Genomic DNA, 26,078 nt, shown 5'->3' on the forward strand with positions numbered 1-26,078 from the left:
ATGTATTATGCTTATTAAAATAATCTAATAATTATCATGATCCTTTAGTGCACTATACAAATAATCACATTCACGATCGAAAAATCCAACAGCATTACCCAGAAGATCTTTTAACCATTTCACCGTTTTACCAATAAAAATGGCAAATTCATTTTCAACATACTGGCAACATACGTTGAAGTTTTGTATTCCTTCATATCTGTAAAATTATTATTCGTATTAAAGAAATAAATCAGCCAAATAATCTACAGAAAACCTGTGAAACGATGTTTTATCTTTTTTTTTGTTTTCGGGAACAAATTTTACAGCGTTTTATTATCACAAGACGGCATTTTTTTACTAAAATTGCAAACCCTTTTTGACGTATTGCATGACACTTTATGCGCTATAGCACTGGTGCAGCGACGTATTTGTTTTTGATTTCGTATTTTCTTTGACAAGGGCGACGGGCGGTTGTCATGCTCCATCTGTACTTTATTTTGTAATCTAAGGGTGACAAAAATTAAACATAAAAAAAATCAAACATGTAGTTTTAAATTGTGAAAAATATTGTAAAAATCAATTTAACAAATCAAATAACCTTAAAAATATATGGACAATTTATTACAAAATGAAAATACATCGCAAATTATTCAAGTAACACAAAAAACATGTTCACCAAATACACAGTTAAAACCGTAGTTTCGAGTAGAATGTTGTCCGTAAAGAATCCAATAAATCCAATCATATAATCCAATGAAGCTTTGTATGAAGTAGAAATATTTGCCGATAACAATTCTCTCACAACACAAAGAAAAATCGGCAAATGTGTTATAAATAATGTTGACCAAATTTGCTTTCAAAATATGTATTTGACACGCGATTCTAGAACGCAAATGTACGCAAAATTAAAGAAATAGAGTCTGCAATCGCGTGTCAATTCGCCGCAGTAGTAACTGTTAGATGTAATTTATTTTATTGCACTTTTTGCATAACACCCAACTGTTGATATTATTGTGTATAGATTAATGTATATTTTACGATTAGTATGGACGATTTTTTTAAACTAGACGTAAGCGAATATGTTGTATAGTAAATGGTGATTTACAATAGGTATTTATTTTTATTTTATAATCATTTTCTGCCTGTAATTAATTAGATAATTATTTTTGTTGGTGGCCTATGTTAATGCCTAATAAGATTAGGGCCTAAATTTTGTACTATGGAAGTCTCGCTGGGTACTTTTTTGTTTTTATGGAGCAACAATAAACATGTATTGACTATGTTTTGGTGTTTTCTTTCATCCTGTTGGTGTGTTTTCTTGAGCCTTTACCTTTCCTTTTAATCTACAACAGTCCTATATGATTATTGATTATTTTCCCCTATTCTTATTATCACAGATAATATAATAATTATTATACATATTGATATTATTGGGAATAAATGATTTATTACACATTTTTACGCATACAGCACAGAATATGAGAATTTTTTAAATAATAGAATTTGAATGCTATTCATCTGAAAATTAATACAGAATTCTCCATTTCGGGTTATTAAATGAAACACAGATCTAGAAATGAAAGAACCAAAAACAATAAAAAGTAATTTATTTGTCAAAAACAAACCATAACAATATTTTTTCCAAAGTACTGTCCGATAAATACAATTTATTATGAGAAAAAAATTCTATACAAACTAGGTGGCATGAGCTATAAAAATGTATACCTTGATAAAAAACTGGGCACTTAAAATAATTATTATTACTCTTAAAGTTAAAGCTGTATAAATGTGTATAGAAAGTGGACGGATTTTCATATTTTAATAAATGTTTATGGCTTCAATACAAATTCGCTTAATTTCACATCTAGTGCTTTCAATATAGCTTCAGTGTTGCGCGGGAAGTCTGAAAACAAACAAAATATGATTATTAAAATTTTTACCACAAACTTCATAAGAATTGCTAATGTGAAAATAACATTTTTGTTTCGCTAATTGAAATTACGATATCCGTTTTGGATCTAAAACCAATAATAAATATTGATACTTGAATAATACTTCTTCCCAAAACAGTTATACAATTTATGTATGTACTTTAATTACACAAGGTACATAGAAATATGTAAATCGAAAAGTAATATGGAGTTTCTTACCAAAATCGTAATACACTGAGAGATCATAACCGGAATCCTTTCGGGATTCATTGATACATTCCCTCAAGGCATATGTTATACCATATCCTGTACACACGCCCATTTCTCCAGCCGCTGAAAAAAATGATATATAACATTAAAAAAATGTTGTGTGGTTTTATGAAACCACGGTATAAGTGAAACTTTTTTCACACTATAGACATTTAACTAAAAATTATCGTATTTGTACGATAATTATCGTGCGTCACGCGACATGCGCTACACAGAACAAAAAGTTTGAGACGATGTAATAAAAGTTTCACTTTAATAAAATAAAATAAATAAAAATAAAAAATCCTTTTATTTCCACACAACAGTTTTACAATTTTTGTTATATAACATTAGGACAAATTAATAGGCATAATTGAATAATTTTTCAAAGTAATTGGATACAATAACAGCTTCTATTAATTAGCCTAGGAGCTGTATAAAAAGTTAAAAAGATAACAGTTCTTAAGTTTATAGTTAACTAGCTTACCGCCCGCGGCTTCGCCCGCTTTGTCTAAAACCTAAAAAAATATATACCAAAACCTTCCTTTTGAATCACTCTATCTATTAAAAAAACCCGCATCAAAATCCGTTGCGTAGTTTTAAAGATTTAAGCATACAAAGGGACATAGGGACAGAGAAAGCGACTTTGTTTTATACTATGTAGTGATTCATTTAGAATATGATCCATTATATAGTACTGAAAATGAATATTATGTAAGTATTTTGATGTAGTAACAATTTTCATAAAACTATAAATTAAATATTATACTTACTTTTGGCTCCCAAAACGCCTCTCGTGTTCTTCGAATTGAATCTCAAATATACCCTATAGTCCACAGGAATATCCTTCGCTAAGTATACTTCATAATTCAGAGCTCTGTCATTTAATAATTTTCCGGTTATCTTATCGTAGACGAAGTCTTCAAACGTATGATAACTCAACCCTTGTATGTAGGCTCCTTCCACCTGTAAGTAAAAAATACATTGATATAAAATATATATCAAGTTCGCTTTGGGTGATTTGAAATTACATTCATCTATTCTCATTTCTGTATTGTAAAAAAAAACTTAACAGGTTACCTACAACTAAATATTTTGCGATTAAAAAGCTCTTATTAAGATTTCACAATAATGTCATCTTATCGTCATATTTCTTAATATTATTATTCGTAATTTGCTATAGAAACTTACTTTTAAAACAACAGTTTATTACCATCAATTCCACAACAAAAAATAGCCCTTCTTTACCAAAAAAATATATAAATACTAGTGGTCCGCCCCGGCTTCGCCCGTGGTACCTACATGTTTAAACTATTTCATATCTCAAGTTGGATCGAACTGCACATGGTGTGCGAATTTTATTATAATCGGTTAAGTGGTTTAGGAGTCCATTGAGGACAAACATTGTGACACGAGATTTATATATGTTACCGGAAATGTATGAAATCAAGGAATTGTATACAATTCCTAGGAAATGTGTACAATTCCGATACCATTTAGGAAATGTATAAAGTATTGTTTAAAAAACTATTTAATGCATGCATATCCTAGGAAATGTATAATCTTCCTAAGAATTATATACAATTCCTATATCGTATTAGGAAATGTGTAAAGTAAATGCTTTCTGTAATAAAACACATTGTTATTTTTTTTATTATAGCTCTTATTGATACAATCGGGTAACAGTCATACCGTAAAATTGTAATAATATTATGTTCATATTATTATCTTCGATCGTTCGATCTTCGTCGACGGAGCCCCGCGAAGCGGGGCTCCTATTTCTGTGTAGTTTTTTTTTTTTAACAAACCTAACCTAACCTAACCTAACCTAACCTAACTTTGAGGGCGAATATCTCGGCTATTTTTGATTTTAGAGAAAAGTTGTTCCTATAAAACATGCTTATATAAGCGTAATCTTTACGATAAAACAATAATAAATAGGTGTTATAATGACACCAACTCCATCAAAAAATGTTTAAGTCCTGCGCCCCCTTTTCTTTAGTCCAACCCGCGACATATCAATATCTTAAATGTTTTACATTTCCGATAGCTATTTAGGAAATGTATAGATTTCCTAGGAAATGTGTATAAAATAATTTATTTCACACATTTCCGTACGATTTTAGGAATTGTATACATTTCCTAGGAATTGTATACAATGACGGATTACATACATTTCCTGTAACATATACATTAAGATTACCTGTCCTATATCGACAGCTGGATTAGCGCTCAACCCCGCATCTTCCAGCGTATCAACCCTATTTATCTGGAACCTTCCAACTAGCACATCCAACTGTACTTCACAGATTGTGACATTGAATGCACTATATTCTTGCAACTTTGGATCCTTATCGTTCATCATGTATTCAGCCACGAGGTCAATTTGTTCTTCTCCAGCCTTTTGAATCAGTTCCAACCAAGTAGGATTATCCATTTTTGCTTTTAGCGGTGCCAATCTATCTTTTATTATTTGACACGCTTGCTGTATAGCATAGGAGACGCTATCACTGACAATACTAGACCCAGAGAAGACATTGTTAGCAGCAACGAAGGAATAGCTCGGTAAAACTGACACTAAGTCCAAAGGAATCCCAAGTTCGTATGCGCAGACTTGAGCTGCCTTTGTATTAACCCCTTGGCCCATCTCTATACCTCCTGTAGTTACTGTTACAGTAGCATCCCCACGATATATGGAGACCATAGCTGAATAATTGCCATAGAACTCCACAGGGAAGAGCATTACAGCTATATGTAACCCTTTCTTCATCCATCGATTGTCTTTATTGAATTGGTCGACTTCTGCCCGACGTTTATCGTAATCAGCTTGAACTTTTAACTTTTCTATCAATTCTGGGATGTCGTTATCATCTGATCTCATGTTTGCTAGACGAACTTCTGTGGGATCTTTTTTTAATTCGAAAGCTATGCGCTCCATGACTTCTTCAATAGCGGCGATACCTTCTAATGTTCCTGAAAATAGTTACCAAGACAGAGCTAAGTTAGTTTAAGAAAAAAAAAACGTGTGGCACTCGTTACTGCCGCGGTAAAGCTATTGCATGCTATGCCTTCAAGCCTCACCTCCGTCCGTCGGAGTGGGGAGCGTGAGGTTTTTTCGTTACGCAATTTCTGGATTCGGTCCCCACGCTCAAGGCCCGCTATAGAAGCTATGAAATAGCTTAAAAATAGCCAGTAAAATAACTATTGATTATATTATTTTGAGAAAACGTAAAGGAAAACGCAAGCATATTAATTTAAGCATATGAATAAGGTTTATTCTGAAACAAAATTGAAAAAAAAAAACATTATTTCACATACCAGGTGCTCGATTAAAAGTGTTAGAAGGTCGTTGCGTAAGAACTCTGCCAGTCTGCAGGTTATAGAAGCTAGAGTCATAGCAGTTTGGAAAACTTCCCGCGACGTATGATAAAATGCCTTCGTTGTGTGTACATCCGTCATCTTCGATTATTATACCTTTTAGATATTGGATCTTTCCAACGTCATTTACACCCACCTAACAAGGAATAAAATAAATTAGTAATAATAGGTTTATTCCCAAAAGATATCTTCTGGAGAATTTTTTAATAAAGGGGTTTTTTATTAATTCAAATTTGTTTGAAAACCATTATTTGTTTGATTAAAAAAAACATTCTTTATGGTTCAAAGCTTTTTTTTTAACTTACAATAAATATGTTGGACATTTCGTGAGCTTTTCATAAAGCTCTAAGCTTTTTTAACTTAAAATTATGAGTTGGACATTTCATGAGCTTTTCATAAAGCTCTAAGCTTTTTTAACTTAAAATAATAAGTTGGACATTTCGTGAGCTTTTCATAAAGCTCTAAGCTTTTTTAACTTAAACTAATAAGTTGGACAATTCGTGAGCTTTTTAATAAAGCTCTAAGCTTTTTTAACTTAAAATAATAAGTTGGACATTTCGTGAGCTTTCAACACCACGAGGTGAAAAATAAAGTATGTATTTGTAAAGTAAAACACAACAAATACCTCATAAGTTAACTGTGCTGGTACTCTTCTGCCCATCGAAGTTATATTAGTTCCATACGGTAGGATAAAACGACAGGGTCTGTTAAGGTTCCTTGCTACAAGCGCACAAGCTGTGGCCACTTGAACGTTTCGGCTCAGTTTGCCGCCAAAACCGCCGCCAAGTCGACGGACCTTTACGAAGACACTGAAATAATAATTCAAAATGTTGATGTTATCTTAGCTACTTTCATAATTATTAACCAGACCATTTCTGCACAGTAAATCTACGCTAAAATTATAAATAGGAAAACTTTGTTTGTTTGTTTGAGTGTAATGAATAGGCTCATAAACAACTGGACCGATTTTAAAAATTCTTTCACCATTCGAAAGCTACATTATCCACGAGTAATATAGGCTATATAATATTATCACGCTAAGACCAACAGGAGCGGAGCCACGCGGGTGAAACCGTGCGGCACAGCTAAAATTTTAGAAAATAACTTATTGTTTAGCATAGTGGAAGTTTTGGAAACATAGTTCTCGATTTCGATATTCGAGTTGACTGTTTGCTCGATTTAACAACTAAGCAGATTTTGACAATATTTTATAGGTCAATAGAACAATATAAGTTTCATCTCATAGTCTACATTTTGCAGAACAGGTATATTTCAACTAGCTGTGCTCCGCAGTTTCACCCTCGTAGCTACGCTTCTGTTGGTCTTAGCGTGATGATATATAGCCTATAGCTCGATAAATGGGCTATCAAACACCGAAATATTTTTTTCAAATCGGACCAGTAAGTAGTTCTTGAGATTAGTGCGTTCAAACAAACAAACATCTTTATAATATTAGTATAGATACCCAATACTCACTCGCTTTCCTTCATACTCAAGCAGCGGGCAACACAGATCTGCACCAAGTCGATCCACTGCGCAGTACTGTACACCTCTAGCCCTTTGTCCACGGGTATCACCACGCACGATATTGGCTCAATGTAATAGTGGTATTGGGCACCAATCTCGTATTTACCTTAAAACAGGCATTTCTTTGGAAATTTAAGGTATCCGGAAATTATATTTTTCTGCTTTAGAAATTCGTCGAAAAATATTTCATTATGTGTCTATTTATTTATTTATCTTTGACTACAGTACAAAACATACCAACACGCACATGATTACAAAGTTTGAGTTAAAAATAAGGTACAGTTAGAGACAAACGATACAATATTAACAAATAGGCCCACTTCAGATTTAACACGTAAAAATTTATTTAACAAATTTAGGTACTTTGCGACATTAGTAGGTATTGGGTGATCGTAAAACCAGTGATACTAGTAAATTTTCTAACAAATTGAATTTGATAGTTTATTCAATACATGAAATTGAATGAATAAATAAACATTTGTTTTAAAACAGCGATGGAAAACAGAGAAAGCACTAAAATATATCTCTGTAGATACACACACATATACACGCACGCATACACACACGCACATATAAACACACTTAATATTTAAAATGGCAAGTAAACTTTGAAATAGTTTTTATGTAATACGATGAAAGAGATTGAGCCTCACAACACAGGGGATCCTAGTGTGGGGTTCAATGCAGCATATGTAACTATATTATGTAACATTTTTTTTTAAACTAATAAAGAAATTTTTCATTTTCAGTTTTTCATTTTCATATAAGAATAATTAATATATCCATTTTCTTTATCCCAACCAAAAATAAAAGTTCCCAGTATTTAATTAACAATTACCTTTAATAACTTTCCTAACATCCGACCCAGTGCCCTTCGGTATAATCTTTTCATCATCCCTCTCCCCTGCTTTGTACCTATCAGGATCTTTCTTGGCCTCATCTATTGTCAGTACTGGAAGTGCTTTCGGAACATCTCTATACGTCACTTTTACTTTATCAGCCATTATAACTGCGAGATTTTCACTTTCAGCTACTAAAATGGCGATAGGCTGGCCATAGAACTTTATCTCGTTTTCTGCTAATATTTCCTCTTCGACCTCTTGGAGAGGAATGCCGGGGAAGGCGAAGGAATTTACTCCGGGGATATCTTTAGCTGTTAGTAACGCTATGACGCCTGGTTCTTTCTGTGGAGGTTCAAAGTATGCTCATTGTTAAGAATAAAATATAAATAAAATTAGAACAGCGTGGTTTAATGTTATTTTTCATTTGAAAATTACATTTTGAAAACACAAAACGCACGACAAAAATTCCCGATAGATAATCAAAATTGTTTTTCCTTTTTTGGAAGAATGCGATATTTAAAATAGCCCGTGCTTGAGACACTGTTTAATACGATACTATTTATTCGAAAGCACATTTTCATATAACAAACAAGTTTTTGAAGAATTATTTTACCAATTTGTACAAATTTTGACCACAATAAAATTCAACTTACCAAAATAGCATAATCATACGCATCAACCCTTCCAGAATGTACTGTAGACAGTACAAACGCCCCAAACACATCATGTCGACTTGGTGGTATATCATTAACATATTCAGCTTCCCCAGAACTTTGTATTATCCCTTCCAACTTCTGTACTGGTTGGTTTAGAGGATATAACGTAGGATCAGTTTGGTATTGTTGTATCCCGGAAGATAGGGGTCGAGTTATTAAAGACCCGCCAGAGGAAAATCTGCTGGGGTAAAGGTCTGGTGGGGAAATGCTGAGGATGAACTGAAAGTAAAATTAATTAATTTATAAAATTAAAAAAAAACGACGTGTGTCACTCGGGGACTGCCGCGGTTGCGCTATTGCATGCTATGCCTTCAAGCCACACCTCCGCCCGTCGGAGTGGGGAGCGTGAGGTTTTTTCGTTACAGAATTTCTCGATTCGGTCCCCGCGCTCAAGGCCCGCGATAGAAGCTATGAAATAGCTTAATAAAAAAACATTATTGACCACTTGGTAGAGTAAAATCTGATATACAATATTGTTTTCGGACGCAATCTCTCCATCGATAGACACGCGATCGATGAAGTAATTGCGTTTATTTAAATTTACATACGATAAATTTAATATCAAATTTTACTTTATAACGAGATGGTGATCTGTACTTGAAAATAAATAAAATGGAATCATTACAATTATTAATTATTTAATTATTTGCTCACAATACTTTGTGTACATTACTGGCACATGTTTCATCATAAAATGAATTTACTTATACAATATTAGCTTACCATGCGGCTTCGCCCGCATTGTCTAAAACCTAATAAATTATATACTAAAACCTTCCTCTTGAATCACTCTATCTATTATAAAAAACCGCATCAAAATCCGTTGCGTAGTTTAAAAGATTTAAGCTTACATAGGGAGATAGGGACAGAAAAGCGACTTTGTTTTATACTATGTAGTGTTTCTTATCAAACACTATCCGTATCATGCTCAAGCCATCATTTGAGCTCTATTCATATTATATATAAATAATTTCTGCCCAAATATAACTTTACCTTATAAAATATACCAATAGCCAATTTCTTCCTCGTCATTGGCGAAGGTTCAGGTGGACTTTCCACAGGCGTAATTTCTTGATCCAATTGTCTTATCGCCTCTGACAAAACTTTATTAGAAAATACATTTCTTCCCGTCAAATAGTTTTCTGTAGCTATAGCGTGAGTAAAATGTGCTGATATATTGCCGAAAACTATAGTCGCTTCTTCAATTATACTTGTATCTTGGTTTATTTTAAAATTAAACGCCGCGTTTACTATGGCTAGAGCGTTTTGGCTCCTTGGTGTTATCTGAAAAAATAATTTTATTTATTTATACAATATTGTAATTTAAACTAGCTGATCGCCCGGGTATATTTCAAAATTTCAACAGTTATTTTCGTATTCCAGGATTTCCAGGCAAAGACAACTAAAACAGAAAAAAAATCAATAAAATAATTCAGGCGTACTTTCGTTACGAGTGATGCAAGTTGCAACTAACATGGCATTATTTACTCAAACTCAAACATTTATTTATTCAATAAGACTTCTTATAGAAGCACTTTTGAAACGTCATTACATATTTTCAACATTTACCACCGATTCGGAAAGCAGTATCTACGGAGAAGAACCGGCAAGAAACTCTATAGTTGTTCCTAAACTATAAAACGAAATTTAATTTTTAGAAATTGATATCAGCAAATATAATAGAGATGTAAAATTATGTAATTCACCTTATAAGTCTTATAAATATGACAAGAACTCAATGGAGGGAGTTTGAAGTTTATTATAAGCCATCCCGACATATCATGAGCCAGGAAATCTGTGAGGGTCAGGGCTAATTCTTGTTGTGGGTTTTCTGTCAATGGAAACATTATTTAGATTAAAGGTATTTTACTTTCTAAGCTACGCTAACTTTTTTTATTAATTTCTACTTGAAAATGGAAATTGTTATGTTATTCTAGATAAGCCGTAAAAATACTGCAATTTAATCATATCTAGTAAAACAAACCCTTTTTAAACACAGGCACAATATTTTAAAATTTAAATTTAAATAATAAAATGTACTTAGTAAATTTATTCAGTTCATGTAAAAATATGCCAAATACTCATTAGCAATTAAAAAATTACTCTATCTGACCTAGATAGGCTCTTAATTACTCAAATGAAAATTTGAAATATCTCTACCCAAAAATAACATACTTATTGTAACAATAGCTCCCACACTTTCAAACAGGAGGAATATATCGGACTGATAATCTGGTTTCATGTGCTTTATCATCAGGTTGCCAGCTAACGATCCAATCTGCAAGCAATTTTGTGAAAATCTAGTCAAATAAAAGTGTCTATTTAACTTAGACGAATTTACGCCAAATCGGCAAAATTTAATGTGATGAAATTGAGCATAGATAGGTATATAGCTCTCGGAATTAACACAATGAATTTTTATGTGGAACGCGATTTACACAGATGCAACCCCGAGCGAAACATGTATTTTTCAAAGATTATTTGTAATTCTGGCAGTCAAGCTAAATCACTGCCAAATATCATCAAAATCAATTCCGTGATTTGCATGAAAGAGCGACAATCATGCATCCACTCTCAGAAAATTAAAGTACTAAAATATTTTTAGTATTTATAGAAAATACATATTATATTAAATCATGTATGACTGTTACGTTCTTATACAAATAAAATGAAATAAATAAAAACGTATTTACCCTTCTAACAGGAATATGGGCGACCAAATCCAAATGTTTCCTGAACTGCTCTAAGTATGTGAAATCATCCCTTGACTTTGCTTCGTTCCTAAATATCGTTATACAGTCCTCTAGCGTGATATTAGCTCCAAGAATAAGATTTTGGTCGAAGTCATATTGTTTTAAAGATGTGACTTCGCTTATATCTATAAGAATTGGCGGATAGTCGAATAAGTTTGGAAGGACACCTGAAAATATGATCAAATTATTAGACATGCTGGACGTTGATGATATTTTTTTAAGCTATTGCATAGCTTCTATCGCGGACCTTGAGCGCGGGGACCGAATCGAGAAATTCCGTAACGAAAAAACCTCACGCTCCCCACTCCGACGGGCTCGGAGGTGTGGCTCGAAGGGATGCTATGCAATAGCTTTACCGCAGCAGTCCCCGAGTGACACATTTTTTTTTTTTTGCAGAATACATAAAGAATAAATGGAACAAAGTTTTAAGTTTTTTAATTTTGCTTATATTATCAAGGATGTTCCTATCTACATAAAAATATAAAGAATTTATCGTCATAAAAACATTGGCTTTTCATAATTTGGAATCAGTATTTAATTATGTCATAAAATAATTATGTTATTTTAAATTTGTAATAATTTAAGCTTACGTAGAGCCAAATATTGGTTTAAAAACGCAAATTACAATAAATTCACTTAAAAAAAATAATTAATGGAAACATTTCAATTAAAAAATAATTGGTTTCTTTTAACAGTTACACGTGGTAAAAGTGTTAAAAATAGAATTAATTATATGAACTGATGAATTTAATTTTATCATAATTGCCTATTAATTTGGTTCGTCCTGCTTTCAATAAATACTGTGAATACTTAGAACTCGTAAATCGTAATATAGTAATTTATGTGAATAATTACTACTTACATTACGAGTTGTAAGTGCTTCCCGATAGGGTAAAAAATTATTTGGAATTTCAATTATTGAAGATGAAAACCCGTAAAAACGCGTAAAAACACAGGAAAGTTCTTTGGCATATTATGATAATACATATTATATGCAGTGTAACATACATTTTGTAAAATTAAATTGTAATACTGACATGATTTAAAAGAGCAACTATGGAGTTTCTTGCCGGTTCTACTCCATAGATACTGCTTTCCGAATCGGTGGTAAATTTATGTTAAAAAGTTTGAACGAAATCTGGTCGTTTAAAGTGGGTTAAAATCGCGCCCAAAGAAGTCGGTTACAAACAAACATACAGATGAAGCTAATAAAAAGCATGTAAAAATATGTATGACGACTCAAAAGTGCTTCTAGAAGAAGTCTAATTGAATAAATAAATGTTTGAGTTTGAGTTTATTTACGAATAATAATTTACCTTTAGCAGTGTTACCATCAACCAACATATAATTGTCGTGCGCCTGTTCAATAGCGTTAAAAATTTCATCCACAGTGTAAACCTTTATATATTTTTCATGACCATAGTCTATTTCTATAACACTAGGATCTTTTATAAGACTCCAATCACTGTTTATGCTATCTGTGGAGCATTTTCGTTCGCATATTTTCTTTGTTTTACTGCAAATTTTCAGTTCTTCTATATCCAATAACACGTCTTTAGGGGCGTCGGTTGCAAAGGATTTAATGGTGTCTAATATTGGCCTGTATCCAGTACACCGGCATGTGTTGCTTCCGAAAGAATTTTCTAGTTCCGCCATTGTCAGGTCTTTATCAAGAAGGCTGGAAATAAAGGTTTTTTTTTTTAATTAATATTTTATTATCATCTCTGGTTAACCATATAATATAATACACGTAATTAAAAATTATGCTTCGTTTTCGAATTAATTCTTTCATGTTATGGAAATGTCATGCAAGTTTTACTAACTAGAGTTATTTATTAAATGAATGAAGATAATTATATAGTATCATCAATTAAAGACTGATTACTTTTTATTAGATACGAAAAGAAATAAAAAAAAGTTAAAAAAAAATAAGACCGATTGATCTTTATGTTTTAGGGATATGCGTTTAAACGTTTGATAATTACTACATTTGTATGTGTAATTGATGCAAATGCACATATCCGCTAAAAGTTACCCGTTTGGTACGCAATAATACACTTCGGACTGAAGAATGCCAAGGTATTTTGCATATTTCATTAGAAAACATATTCCGAAGAACTAGAGTCTATAATGAATGTAGGTTTTGTTTTACAACTATATAGTGTATTTAGTACCTAAAAATCTAAATTGATTAATAATCAATGATATTGATATACAACATCTCTTGTAGACTGTAGAGCGTTGCTCCACATTTATAAGAGAAATATTGATTTTTAAACATTAGAGCTAGCGCGCAAGAGCAACTTTTGCCTCCGCAACTATTTTGTCTCTCCCATCAACTATATGAGGAGTTGCATTGCTACGTGCGCGCACTATCTTACTAGCCCATACTGCGCGGCCACACACTCGACGAGTGGTATGGGAAGTAACGAGGAAAGTAGGCAGAGACCTCTCTTTATATGTTCTGTGGCAGAGACATTGTGTGGACACAATTGCACATATAATGCCACTCGTCGTGCTCATCGTCCTGCTCACTCCTCCCTATTTTGTCGGTATTAGTGCGCGAGTCAAAGGACCGGCAATACGTGTGTGAAATGAGGAGCGTCGCGATTAATCGCACGAGTAGAGCAGTGTGTGGCCAGAGAGGGCAATGTCGCGGCGAATAACGGCAGCGCGATAAGCAGAGCGATGAGCAGCGCGAGGAGCATAGTTTGGCCACGACAAACGCGGCCGCGTTTACGGGAGAGACAAAATAGTTGCGGAGACAAAAGTTGCTATTGCGCGCTAGCTCATATATGCATATAACGGCGTCTGTTTTCAAAGACCATTATTATGGCCTAAAGATAAAGAAGTAGACAAAAAAACATACAAAATGAAGATACCTATGCAACTGCATTACCCATCCCGGGGTGCAGTACCCACACTGCGTGGCATTGTTAGCAGCCATGCGTTTCTGCACTTCACTGTACCCAACGCGCCGGTTCCCCACCCCCTCGATTGTTGTTATTTCCCACCCATGACAGGATACAGCCAAGACGAGACACTGCAAAAAATAATCTATACTAAAAACATTTTACTATATTATATGTATATACTATATAATATTTTAAAGCTGAAGAGTTTGTTTGTCTGAACGCGCTAATCTCAGTACCTCAGGAAATCGGACCAGTAGGTCCAATTTGTAAAATTCTTTCGGTGTTAGATAGCCCATTTATGGAGGAAGGCTATAAGCTATATATCATCACGATAGACCACCAGAAGCGGAGCCACGCTGGTGAAACCGCGAAGCGCATCTTGTTGATAGGTATCCATAAATAAATAAATAGGACTGATAGGTACGGCCACAGAACTATATCGAGAGTACGGCATACTCTACAAATCGCTACAAAGTTTATACAATAATTTAGCAAATACGTTTATATAACTATTTTCCTCACTTTTGAATGAGGAGTAAAAAGAGATTAGGTACTTTTATTTTTTCACACGGATACTTACGGAATTAACAGAAAACGTTTCAAATGTTCCGAAGGTGGGTCTGTAAGCGTGCACCATCACGATACAAGAACCACACACGCCTTGGTGGCACATGGCTTTCGTCCCGGGTAACTCCAGATAATACCTGATGTAGGCATTTAGGGACAGGTAGCGAGGAAATCTGTTGTCGACTAGAAGAATATTATGAACTTTATGAATATATAAGCTAATTAATGAGATTACAACTACAGTATACATACTCCAAATTATAAATGTGCCTAACCACGATGTAAAAAGAGATAATAATTAATAACTTGGTCAAGTTTTATTTGCTGCTCACTTTGTTTAAAATGTAATAAATGATATACTAAAAGCTTCCTCTTGAATATCTATCTATTAAAAAACATCATCAAAATCCGTTGTGTAGTTTTAAAGATTTAAGCATACAAAGGGACATAGGGACAGAGAAAGCGACTTTGTAGGTAGGTACCTACCTATGTAGTTAGTGTGAAGTAAGTTACATAAAATAAAAAGAACACGATGCAAAAAATAATATGTTCTTCATTATCAATATTAAAATAAAAGACATGACGTATTGTAAAAAGATTGTAAAGAACATAATATTATAGTTATATTTTAGCCACATTTAGCATATTAATTATTTGATGAATCGTGTGACAAATTTAAAAATTATTATAATTTAATGTACTTACGTTATTTGAACAGGTATGAATTTAATACTAACCATATTTATACGCAAAACACATAATTTTTGTATTTACCTAGTTATGTGATTTTGCTTTTTGTCGAAGATTAGAACAATCGATACCAACTATGGGTGAATTATTATTTATTAAGGCATAAAAGGAAGAAGTTTAAAATACATTTCCATTCAGTTTGGTTTCTTATTTTATATACTTACCTACTTACTTATCAAATAATTTTGAAATTTTTCTGTTGTGTAGGTAGAGTGTATAGTTAAGTACTGTGTTATACCTAATTATAAAAAAAAGACGTGCGGCACTCGGGGACTGCCGCGGTAAAGCTATTGCATAGCATGCCTATTGCCTTCTAGCCACACCTCCGAGCCCGTCGAAGTGGGGAGCGTGAGGTTTTTTCGTTACGGAATTTCTCGATTCGGTCCCCGCGCTCAAGGCCCGCGATAGAAGCTGTGCAATAGCTTAAAAATACACTTATTGTTTTCTTTGCGATTGTTAGAATATAAATAGGTAACTGGACTTATCACTTAGGACTATATTATAGTCAATACAATATGTATATCTATACGTACAGTATACCTAGGTACGTATAGTATCTGTCTAAATTCTAAATAACAATGAGCACTGAATTAATAATGTACATTAACAAAATTTCAATATATATTTAAAACATTTCCTTTCGTCTTTAAAATATAGACGAAAAAACTGAAGGTTTTTTAAACGAAACATGTGACATTTTTGTCCCTATTTAACAGCAAGATCTTTATATAAAATACTAGCTGTGCTCCGCGGTAGGTATTACCCGAAAGAATTTTTCAAATCAGACCAGTAGTTCCCGAGATTAGCGCGTTCAAACAAACAAACTCTTCAGCTTTATAATATTAGTACTTAGTTACTTACCTATAGAAAGAATTAATAACGCTCTAGATTTACTAAAGGCATTCAGGCCTAAGGCGGAAAAGTTTATTGTTTGCGGGAAAATTCGGTCGGTAATAATATACCTATTCTTCTTGGCGCTATTTAAATACATAAAATATCTTATAAACATGTTTATAATTTTAATCATTGTCATCACGCTGAGACCAATATGAGCGGAGCAATGCGGGTAAAGCCGCGGGGCACACTTAGTATACAATGAATACATATTTTTTAAATAAAATAAACTTTGTATTATTGTGTTTTACACGTGTTTCACGTGTTTCGCTTTTACGAATAGTTATGAAAACATAACTTTTAGAAATATGAACAACTTGTAGGCATATTATTTTCAATGAAATGAGTTTTTGTCAACCAGCTGTTACAATAACGACATAATAATAGTTAGAGGCTATTCAAATGATGGTAATATATCTATTATTTGTCATGGACATTAATATATTCATAATGTAATGAGAACTCTTTGCATGAAACGCAGATTTTCTTGGAAGTGTGGCCGTGGAAATTTAAATTATAGGTAGGTATTTAATTGTAATAATATAAACTTGACAATTAATGTGAATAAATAAATTATTTGCAACACATACATTGAATAATATTGTTCTAAGAATCTATCAGATATAATTAATTGTTGTACAAGTAAGTGACATTCACTTGTTTATTTTTTATGACAATAAGTACAATACAAATTACAAAAAATATATAAATTATATTGATTCAACTTTGGAATGAAAATAGTTAAACACGGTGGATTGAGAAAGTTTCTGCCAGAACAAAATATGATGTCTATCCTCGGATAAAAGCTCTAGACCCAGGATAACTTAGTCTGTGACCCAGGTAGGTACATGCTTAGATTACAAAATAAAGTACAGATGGAGCATGACAACCGCCCGTCGCCCTTGTCAAAGAAAATACGAAATCAAAAACAAATACGTCGCTGCACCAGTGCTATAGCGCATATAGTGTCATGCAATACGTCAAAAAGGGTTTGCAATTTTAGTTAAAAAATGCTGTCTTGTGATAATAAAACGCTGTAAAATTTGTTCCCGAAAACAAAAAAAAGATAAAACATCGTTTCACAGGTTTTCTGTAGATTATGTGGCTGATTTATTTCTATAATACGAATCATAATTTTACAGATATGAAGGAATACAAAACTTCAACGTATGTTGCCAGTATTTTGAAAATGAATTTGCCATTTTTATTGGTAAAACGGTAAAATGGTTAAAAGATCTTCAGGGTAATGCTGTTGGATTTTTCGATCGTGAATGTGATTATTTGTATAGTGCACTAAAGGTTCATGATAATTATTAGATTATTTTAATAAGCATAATACATTATTTTGTTACTTTTATAAAGCTTAAAAACGTCATAGTCGTTTTCGCTAGCGATTTAATTTATGTGAACTCCATGATGGATATGATGAAAATAAAATGTCCCGTATTCTCGACTAAAAACTACCGCTATTCGTATTCATATATTATGAAAAATAAAAAATAATATAATTATTATAGTTAATATTGAAACTTTTTTTATGTAATTTATTTAATAAAAAATTGAATACAATTATTTTGTCCATATATAACTTTAGTAGGCAGGTACTTTATGTAATAAAAGAATTTAAATAGAAATTAAAACTTGACTTCTCATTTATGTATATTATAGCCTACGTCACTACCGCCACTAACATAATAATTCAGATCATTGCAATGAAACCTCACTACTCAAAATCGGTCCAACCGTTTATACTGCAGGGCGTGTCAAAGAAATATTATACATACATACATAAACTCGAAAAACATAACCCTCTTTTTTCCGTAGTCGGGGAAAAATTTGGGAAATTTTTAAATATCTGGCAACATTACACGCACACAGAAGCACCGTGTACGTACAGTGCAGCGGTGAAATGACAGCACACATAGATTTATTGAAAATGACGATAAATTATTCGGTTTAGTTCGGCAACGCTCCATCTGTCTTTTATTTTGTAATCTAAGGGTACATGCTTTAGCTTCTCTAAATATCAATGTCAGAATATGATGTTACAGGTTTTATATTTTCCTTATTGTATACAAAACAGTGTGTGAACGACTTTAAACTATTGCCTCTACATGCAGTAAACAGGTTTTTCGCGTATGTTTAGGTACCTAATTGTTAATGCCAGACTTCTACTTAGTCTTGGTTTGAATTGAGCAATAACTAGGTTGTTAGGGGCTATAATATTACATAATATAGGCTAGCATATAGGTAGCACTCTGTGCTCTACCGCCTCTACCTATGTTATAAATGGTCGTTCTAGACCATTTTTTAAAGAAAAAAATTAATGTAAGTAGTTACATAAATGTATTGTATTTTAAATTATTGATTGAATGTATAAACAAAAATAAACAAGTACATAGGTATATACAATATACATAACTAGTAAATACAAATAAATAAAATAAACACATATAACTTTCGCATTGCATATAATTTAAAGGACAGACTATCACCAGGAGATTTGCGTTTTTTGGCAGTTGCGTTCTTTTCTCTTCCTTGATTTTTGAATGTAAAAATGTAATAGCCAAAGTAGGTAACCCAACATAATATACCTATAAACCACATTTTGATTATTGTAATCACAACCGTTACTGATATTTTTTTTTTGTATAAAATTTTGAATTTTTTATGCCAATATTCTTACCCCGACATTTTCTTCCGTTTACTGCAAACTCCACGTACGTCATAACGATAAGTTGGGCATAAACTGACTGCAAAGTTATTACCTCCGTTGTTTGAGCGTAATTATACCGAAATTGTTTGTAGGTCGAGAGCTGGTTGCTAATTTGTTATTAAATAATGATTAAAGTTAACGAAAACAAAATAAGCCCTAATCTCTTTGATATTTACTTCATAGCAATGCTTTTATAAATAATAAAATTTTAAAGATAGAAAAAAAAAATGATCACAAAGCGGGAATCAAACCCGTGGCCACATCCAGATTTCAAATTAAAAAAAAATACATACCAACCAATAATAATAATCAACCGATTTTGGAACAAGTCAGTCGAAAGGTAACAAACCCAAAAATACAATCAAATTGAGAACCTACCCCTTTTTTTATGTCTGTTAAAAATTAGTTTATTAACGATTTTGATAGTATTTTTAAATAAATAAATTTAATTCGATTACTTCATTTGCAATCTACAAATTAATTAAAACAATTAAATATTGAAAACACAATTTATTTAAAACCACGATATACTTAATTGCTATACATTACGTAATATCATTGATATTTGGTCATTAAAAAATTAACGTTACAAGGCACATTTATAGTAAGGCAGATATGAAATTATTATTTCACTGCTCTTTATAGTCTAAGAGCTTGTGCTCTTTTCTAATTTTAATTTATCATTTTAAAATACATGATAAATATTTTAAAATGCAGTCTTGGTGTATACCTGTATTACTAATTTGAAGATAAAATAATTAACATTTGGCACAGAGTTAATCCTGAAGATATAATCTAATTTATCGTTGAAAAAAATATTTAAAAATAAAAGGTGAGGTACACCTATAATTATCTAAATCACTTAAAAATATTGACACAGCAATACAAGAAAAGCATTAATAAAAATAAATTAACTAAAAGGTACAAATATTTTAACATTAAAAAAGCAAAACATTTTTCGCTGATTCTAAAATAAATGAATTTAACTGGTATTCAGTATACATCTCACTAAAATTATCGCTATCTATTTAAGCATTTAAAAATTATTATTGTTTATTAAATTTAAAAAAGTATATTGGGTATCTCATAAAATTTAAGTCCTTTCTGACTTAACATTATTTTTTGCTACTTTTTCTGATTTAAATTTTTTTGTATAAAAAAGGAAGTTATGCACAAGTACTAACTAATATTATTCTATGGGATCTAGCAACATTCCTTGAACTAGTTTTATGTTCGATTTAATGTCTTCGCTGTCCGCCTCCATCGTTTCAAGCTTATCCTGCACGTCGATCAAGAAATCCTTAGTAAAATCACCCTTTTTCAGGGCAGTCATACAAAAATTGGTCAATGCTTTGAAGCATTGCTTTCTATGAGCATTGTGAGGCTGGTTGTCCCATACAGGAGTAGCCCGCACGTAACTCCACGCTAAGAATACGTATTCCAAGACCGATTCCCAATGCTGAGATTCAACCAACACCTTCCCTTGATCGACCAAACACTTTTTAAACGCGGCCAGATGTGTCGAGACCCTCGAATAAGCTGGTGAATCCGTCTTCGATGTCAGTCTGGATGTAGGGAGACTCTTGAATATGTTCGACTTCAAATAGTTGAGTCTCTCTTCCAAAGGTGCCATATCAGGCACTGGCATATCTTTGCGAATGTCGTCTTCAATTTCTGGGTGCTTGTAGGTGATTTTCTTTATCATGTTGATCAGCTGGGTTGGACTGAGGCCCTTTAGAGCTGTGTCTATCGGCCCTTTATATTCGGCGTCGAAGGATTTTTCTAATCTGCATCGCTTTATAGGTGGCGAGGCTTTAACTGGGCTGTTGATTTTGAACTTTTGCGGAGTACTTAAGTCGCTGAAGTCGATTTTTTCTGGGGTAAGGGGGACGCGTTCGACATCTCCGAGTAGGAGACGTTTTCTGGGGGTGGATCTTAATGTCACACCCAATTTGGGAGGTGAGTGGCGAGAGGGCGTATTCTTCGGCGGTGTACGAATTAAAGAATGGAAAGTGGAATTACGTTTTAAGTCGATGTCTGGCGACCAATTCGTTGGTACACGCTTTCTTCCTGTAAATATAAACATAAATATATATTACGTTATAATATATACGGGTTGGTACTATATTAATTACCTATCATTAATTTAAAATACAAGTTCAGAACTAGAAATTTATAAGACAACAAGCATATTCTTGGCTGATACTAATATTTGGTGAAACAGTATTCTAAAAATAATATGTACACTGTAAATTGAAAAATACTTGTCCAATTATTATTAATAAAGTGTTCTTGTTTTGCTGATGACTTGAAGTACTTCATTTATGTACTACATACTAGCTTTCCGCCCGCGCAGTCAAAGAAACACCCGCATAGTTCCCGTTCCCGTGGGATTTCCGGGATAAAACCTATCCTATGTCCCGGGGTAAAAAGTAGCCTATGTCCTTTCTTGGGTATCAAAATATCTCTATACCAAATTTCATGCAAATTGGTTCAGTAGTTAAGGCGTGATTGAGTAACAGACAGACAGACAGAGTTACTATCGCATTTATAATATTAGTATGGATTATTTATAGTTACTTTCTCCTCATTAATGTAGAATATATTACAATAAATGTGTAGAAATATCGCACTTATTTTTCACGAACGCGACCTTCTCTTGCAATGCTTGATTTCACCTTAATTTACAAACAATTAACTAAACCTGTACTATTAAAATAACTACATACAAGCGGTACAATTGCCAAACGCATAATTATTTTCTCTATTGCGAAATATTTATGACATCCTTATATTTGATTTAAATTAACAATTATAGTCAAATAACAATAAGAATAGGAATCAGCAACAACTTTTAAAGGTAAAGTGCATATCTACATGAAGAAATTGATCAGTGAAACTAATGCATCATCAAAAATGATCTCATTTTAATATTAAAAAACAATTATCGAAAATTCAAATTCTTCTTTGCGTTTGAACAACAAATATGTAGATTGCTTTAAACGAAAAAATAAGTGGTGCACAAATGCATTTTCTTTTTCAATTATAAAATAATTATGCACTGTATTACTTTTACCCGTTTATCATATATGTACTTGTAAATTATTTGGTGTTGTACATTTAATTGTTAAGTAAATAATTTTCTAAAACTACCCACCTCTCTGCTGTATCAACTGTTCATCGGGCGATGGGGCTGGGCTCAAATACCCAGAGGGCAGTGAGGGAGATACCTCTCTAGTGTTAGTTAGTGTCCGCAGAGGGGTCACTCGTAGGCGATCTAGTCGTGCGGGGATTTCGGCTAGCGCGGCGCGGGTACGGCGAGGTGCGTCGGGGATTGCCCCCTCCATTGTGGTCTTTGTGAGAAATGGATACATAAGCAATAAATAATAAAATAAAAATGAATACCTAAATAACGATTTTATTAAGGCACAAGGAACATTCATATGCAGAGAAAACACAAAGGGGGGCAATGGATAGAATGACTGCCGGCAGACAAGAGTTAAATATGTTCTAGATGACCTGATTAACTTCATGTTTTCTTTCATCGATTATTGTTAAAGGGTGAACCCTTTTAACCTCTCTGGACTACATTAAACAACAATTGATTTTTACAAATAAAGATATAATTTTATTTATATGAAAATAAATTGCTGTAAGTTTGTCTCCTTAATATTGAGAATGACTGGACTGTTTGAAACACCATCTTTTTGTACTTGAAATTGAAGTCATTTTTAAATCTATTTCATTGTTTTCCTCGAATGCTTAAAATAAAATCCAATTCACAAGTTGAACAATTGACCAAATGATACTTGCATATGATTTTGCTACAAGAAAAAATTTAATTAATTCAAAAACATTGGTCAATTGGTTTTCACCAAATATGATATTAATTTCAGAAGAAATATTATATAGAATAGTCAGTTCAAGCAATCATTATGCTAAGTAAGCAAGGGTCAATCCAGGTAATAGTGAACTTGGGTAATTGGAAACAACTCCACTTACACTTTTAATATTCAAAATAACTCTTCTTTTACAACTGTAAATAATATTCTATTTTATAAATCTGGTTCTGGTTTTATAAACAATTGAAAATTCATCTGAATGAATACAGAAATAAATTCTTGTTAGTTGTTTACTGTCACCCCTGTATACTCAGACTATTTTGTAAATTTGTATATGCTATCTATAAATCCTTGATATTTCATTGAAACAAAACCTTTAGGTGAAGGACTCTTTATTAAAGGCATAGCAACCTCAGACCTCAGTAGGTTGTATTCAGAGATAAGGAAAGGAACTTCTTCTTTTAAATGAATTAAATACAAGTCTTTTCAAAAATAAACTGACGAACTGGTTAATGGTAAAACAATTTTATGACATTGAAGAATTTATGACTTTGAAGTAGTGTAAACTGAATTGTGTGTGATAAGTGAAGTGTGTAGTGATATAATCGTGTAAATCATAGTGTTCACGTAATTGTGAAAATTGAATTGTGTGTACATTTAAATGATTAAACTAATCAGTTTTCTTTTTTAATATTTCCACAACCAATCAATGGGTAGAATGTATTAGCCACATAATATTGTAATGAAAACATCTATAATTTGTAACTACATTCTTGCAAATAAATATAATTTGAATTTGAATTTGTCTATTCAGTAAACTGTTGTATTGAGGGCAATGCAAGTTCATTTAATACTGAGATGACAATGCTTAATTGTACGACAATGGAGGGTAGTTCTTTAAACTTTTTTCCTGCAGTATATTAAAGATAAACCTTGTTATTACATGAATCTGCCACTCAACCATACATATAATACAGATAGAAATTAGATTAAACATTATTTTACACTACATAAGTTACAAATAAATTAATTGTTTAGGATCATAATTATATCGATTTATAAAAGTAATTTACTTTTAATATAGCACAACGTACCTATCTATCCTCAAACTTATGAATTTTGATAGTCATTAGTCACTTTTACTTCACGCTAATCGCTATGCCTACTTTTTTTATAGAGCCGTACAAATTAAGTAAACTGTTGTTTTCGAAATAACTTCGGAAGTTAATCTGAAGATCCGGGTTGACTTTAGAAACTTGCGGCACGAATTTCGTCGTGATTTTAATTTTTTTCGATCGATAATAATGCCCCGTAACATACATTAACGGCTTTTCGTGCGGAAACGTGTAATTACAGAGAAATCTTAATTTTAATTTTTGAGGTTATGTTCAAAATTGTTTGAGTTACATTGACAAAACTACCTACAAGAATTGTGTTTGAAAGAGATAACAAATGTCAAAATGTACATTAAAAACCATAGTTCCTTCATAGTTCATTCAAAAGCATGTTGGTGAGGGACAACAATTCATACGGATTATTGGCGAGTAGTATATGATTGGGGCAACATGGGTTTGTTCATAAAAAAGTTAATCACTCAGATCCAGACAACCCATTTGTTGCCCCTGATGGGACTCATACTCGAAGAATTGAGTCCCAGTGGCGTGTTGTAAAGAGATTTTTAAAAAAAAGATAACTATAACCACCCAAACTTCGATGATATTATTAAAGAATATAATATGTGGAGACGCTGATTGGAAAAAAATAAAATTGATCCATTCAATGCCCTTGTAAATTGTATCAAACATGTATTATAAATATTTTATTATTATCATTAAAAAAATGTTTTTTTTTATTGTATGTATATTGCACACAAATTGTTAGTAACAGAACCGAATCTGTCCACCCCGATTCCACGTGGTACTTGTCTGTCATACACTAGAGTGTATTTAAAAAGTCGGAGGCGCGGAGGAGGCAAGGGGGCACACGGGGGCAAGCGCCACGTTCTGCAGCGCCGGAGCAGTCAAGAAAGCCCATAATCCTCAATAATCAATATATTATATCTAACTACATTTCACTACATAGTATTTAAAACAAAGTCGCTTTTTCTGTCCCTATTTCCCTATGTCCCTTTGTATGCTTAAATCTTTAAAACTACGCAACGGATTTTGATGCGGTTTTTTTTAATAGATAGAGTGATTCAAGAGGAAGGTTTTAGTATATAATTTATTAGGTTTTAGACAAAGCGGGCGAAGCCGCGGGCGGTAAGCTACTATAAATATAAACTCAAAAAAAATTTAAAAAAATAGAAGGGGGGGTTTCCGCACCCCCCCACTTCACAGGGAGTCTCCCCTTACCTCCCCCCCTCCCTTTCCCTCCCCTCCCCCCCCTTAATTCGTGCCGCAAATTACTAAAGAAATACCGAAGATCCTATCACCTATGATTAGTATACTAGGAATAAGATATAAAGACGTAAATATTAAAGAACATTCGATACAAGGGAAGTATAAAATAATTCCCGCGTAAATAGTAATCAAAACTTCTGCTAAACTTAAGCGTCAGTTTTATCTTCAAGTTTGGAAGCCAAAATTGAATGTGGAAAAGCCAAGAATAGTATTAAAATATGATCACAAAGATAACTTATTATAAGAAACATACCTTGTCAACGTATTTAGACCCTCTTGCTGATATTTTATATCACCAATATTAATAGCAAAACACAAAATTGGCGCACAATTTGACATTCAACTGTTATTCGTGTTGACAATAATCGACAATAATGAACAATTTGTCTATGGAAGTTAAACTCTGTTCATAGACTACAGAGTAACATAAAGTTCTTTATTTAGAAACACTAAAACTGTGGTAAGAAAACTTATGAAAAATTATTAACTCCTGCACGTAAGTACAAGCAGGAATAATACAGCAAGGGCTTTAACGGTATAAAAGTAATTAAAACTGAATGCTAAACATTTGTTTTTGTTATTACTAATAATTTATTCATTGATTTCAATCAATA

General features: G+C 32.7%; 2 protein-coding genes across 2 annotated transcripts; both read right to left on the minus strand.

Annotated features, from left to right (window-relative positions):
- Window positions 1-1,643: 1,643 nt before the first annotated feature.
- Window positions 1,644-19,264, minus strand: LOC123697321 (indole-3-acetaldehyde oxidase-like). The gene is made up of 17 exons (XM_045643792.1): window positions 19,191-19,264; window positions 14,874-15,043; window positions 14,261-14,421; window positions 12,695-13,056; window positions 11,319-11,545; window positions 10,801-10,903; window positions 10,332-10,456; window positions 9,619-9,909; window positions 8,563-8,844; window positions 7,906-8,251; window positions 7,017-7,173; window positions 6,166-6,349; window positions 5,481-5,676; window positions 4,366-5,135; window positions 2,936-3,128; window positions 2,133-2,246; window positions 1,644-1,885 (listed from the first exon to the last, which is right to left on the minus strand). Exons 1-17 carry the CDS (start codon window positions 19,231-19,233, stop codon window positions 1,812-1,814), a joined length of 3,798 nt encoding a protein of 1,265 aa, XP_045499748.1. The 5' UTR covers window positions 19,234-19,264; the 3' UTR covers window positions 1,644-1,811.
- A 451-nt stretch (window positions 19,265-19,715) lies between these two features.
- On the minus strand, window positions 19,716-25,841 carry LOC123697322. Its single transcript, XM_045643793.1, has 3 exons — window positions 25,718-25,841; window positions 22,378-22,573; window positions 19,716-21,290 (listed from the first exon to the last, which is right to left on the minus strand). Exons 2-3 carry the CDS (start codon window positions 22,565-22,567, stop codon window positions 20,410-20,412), a joined length of 1,071 nt encoding a protein of 356 aa, XP_045499749.1. The 5' UTR covers window positions 22,568-22,573; window positions 25,718-25,841; the 3' UTR covers window positions 19,716-20,409.
- Window positions 25,842-26,078: the final 237 nt, after the last annotated feature.

The sequence above is a fragment of the Colias croceus genome, chromosome 14 (genome assembly GCF_905220415.1).
Source record: "Colias croceus chromosome 14, ilColCroc2.1".
Lineage (NCBI taxonomy): Eukaryota > Metazoa > Arthropoda > Insecta > Lepidoptera > Pieridae > Colias > Colias croceus.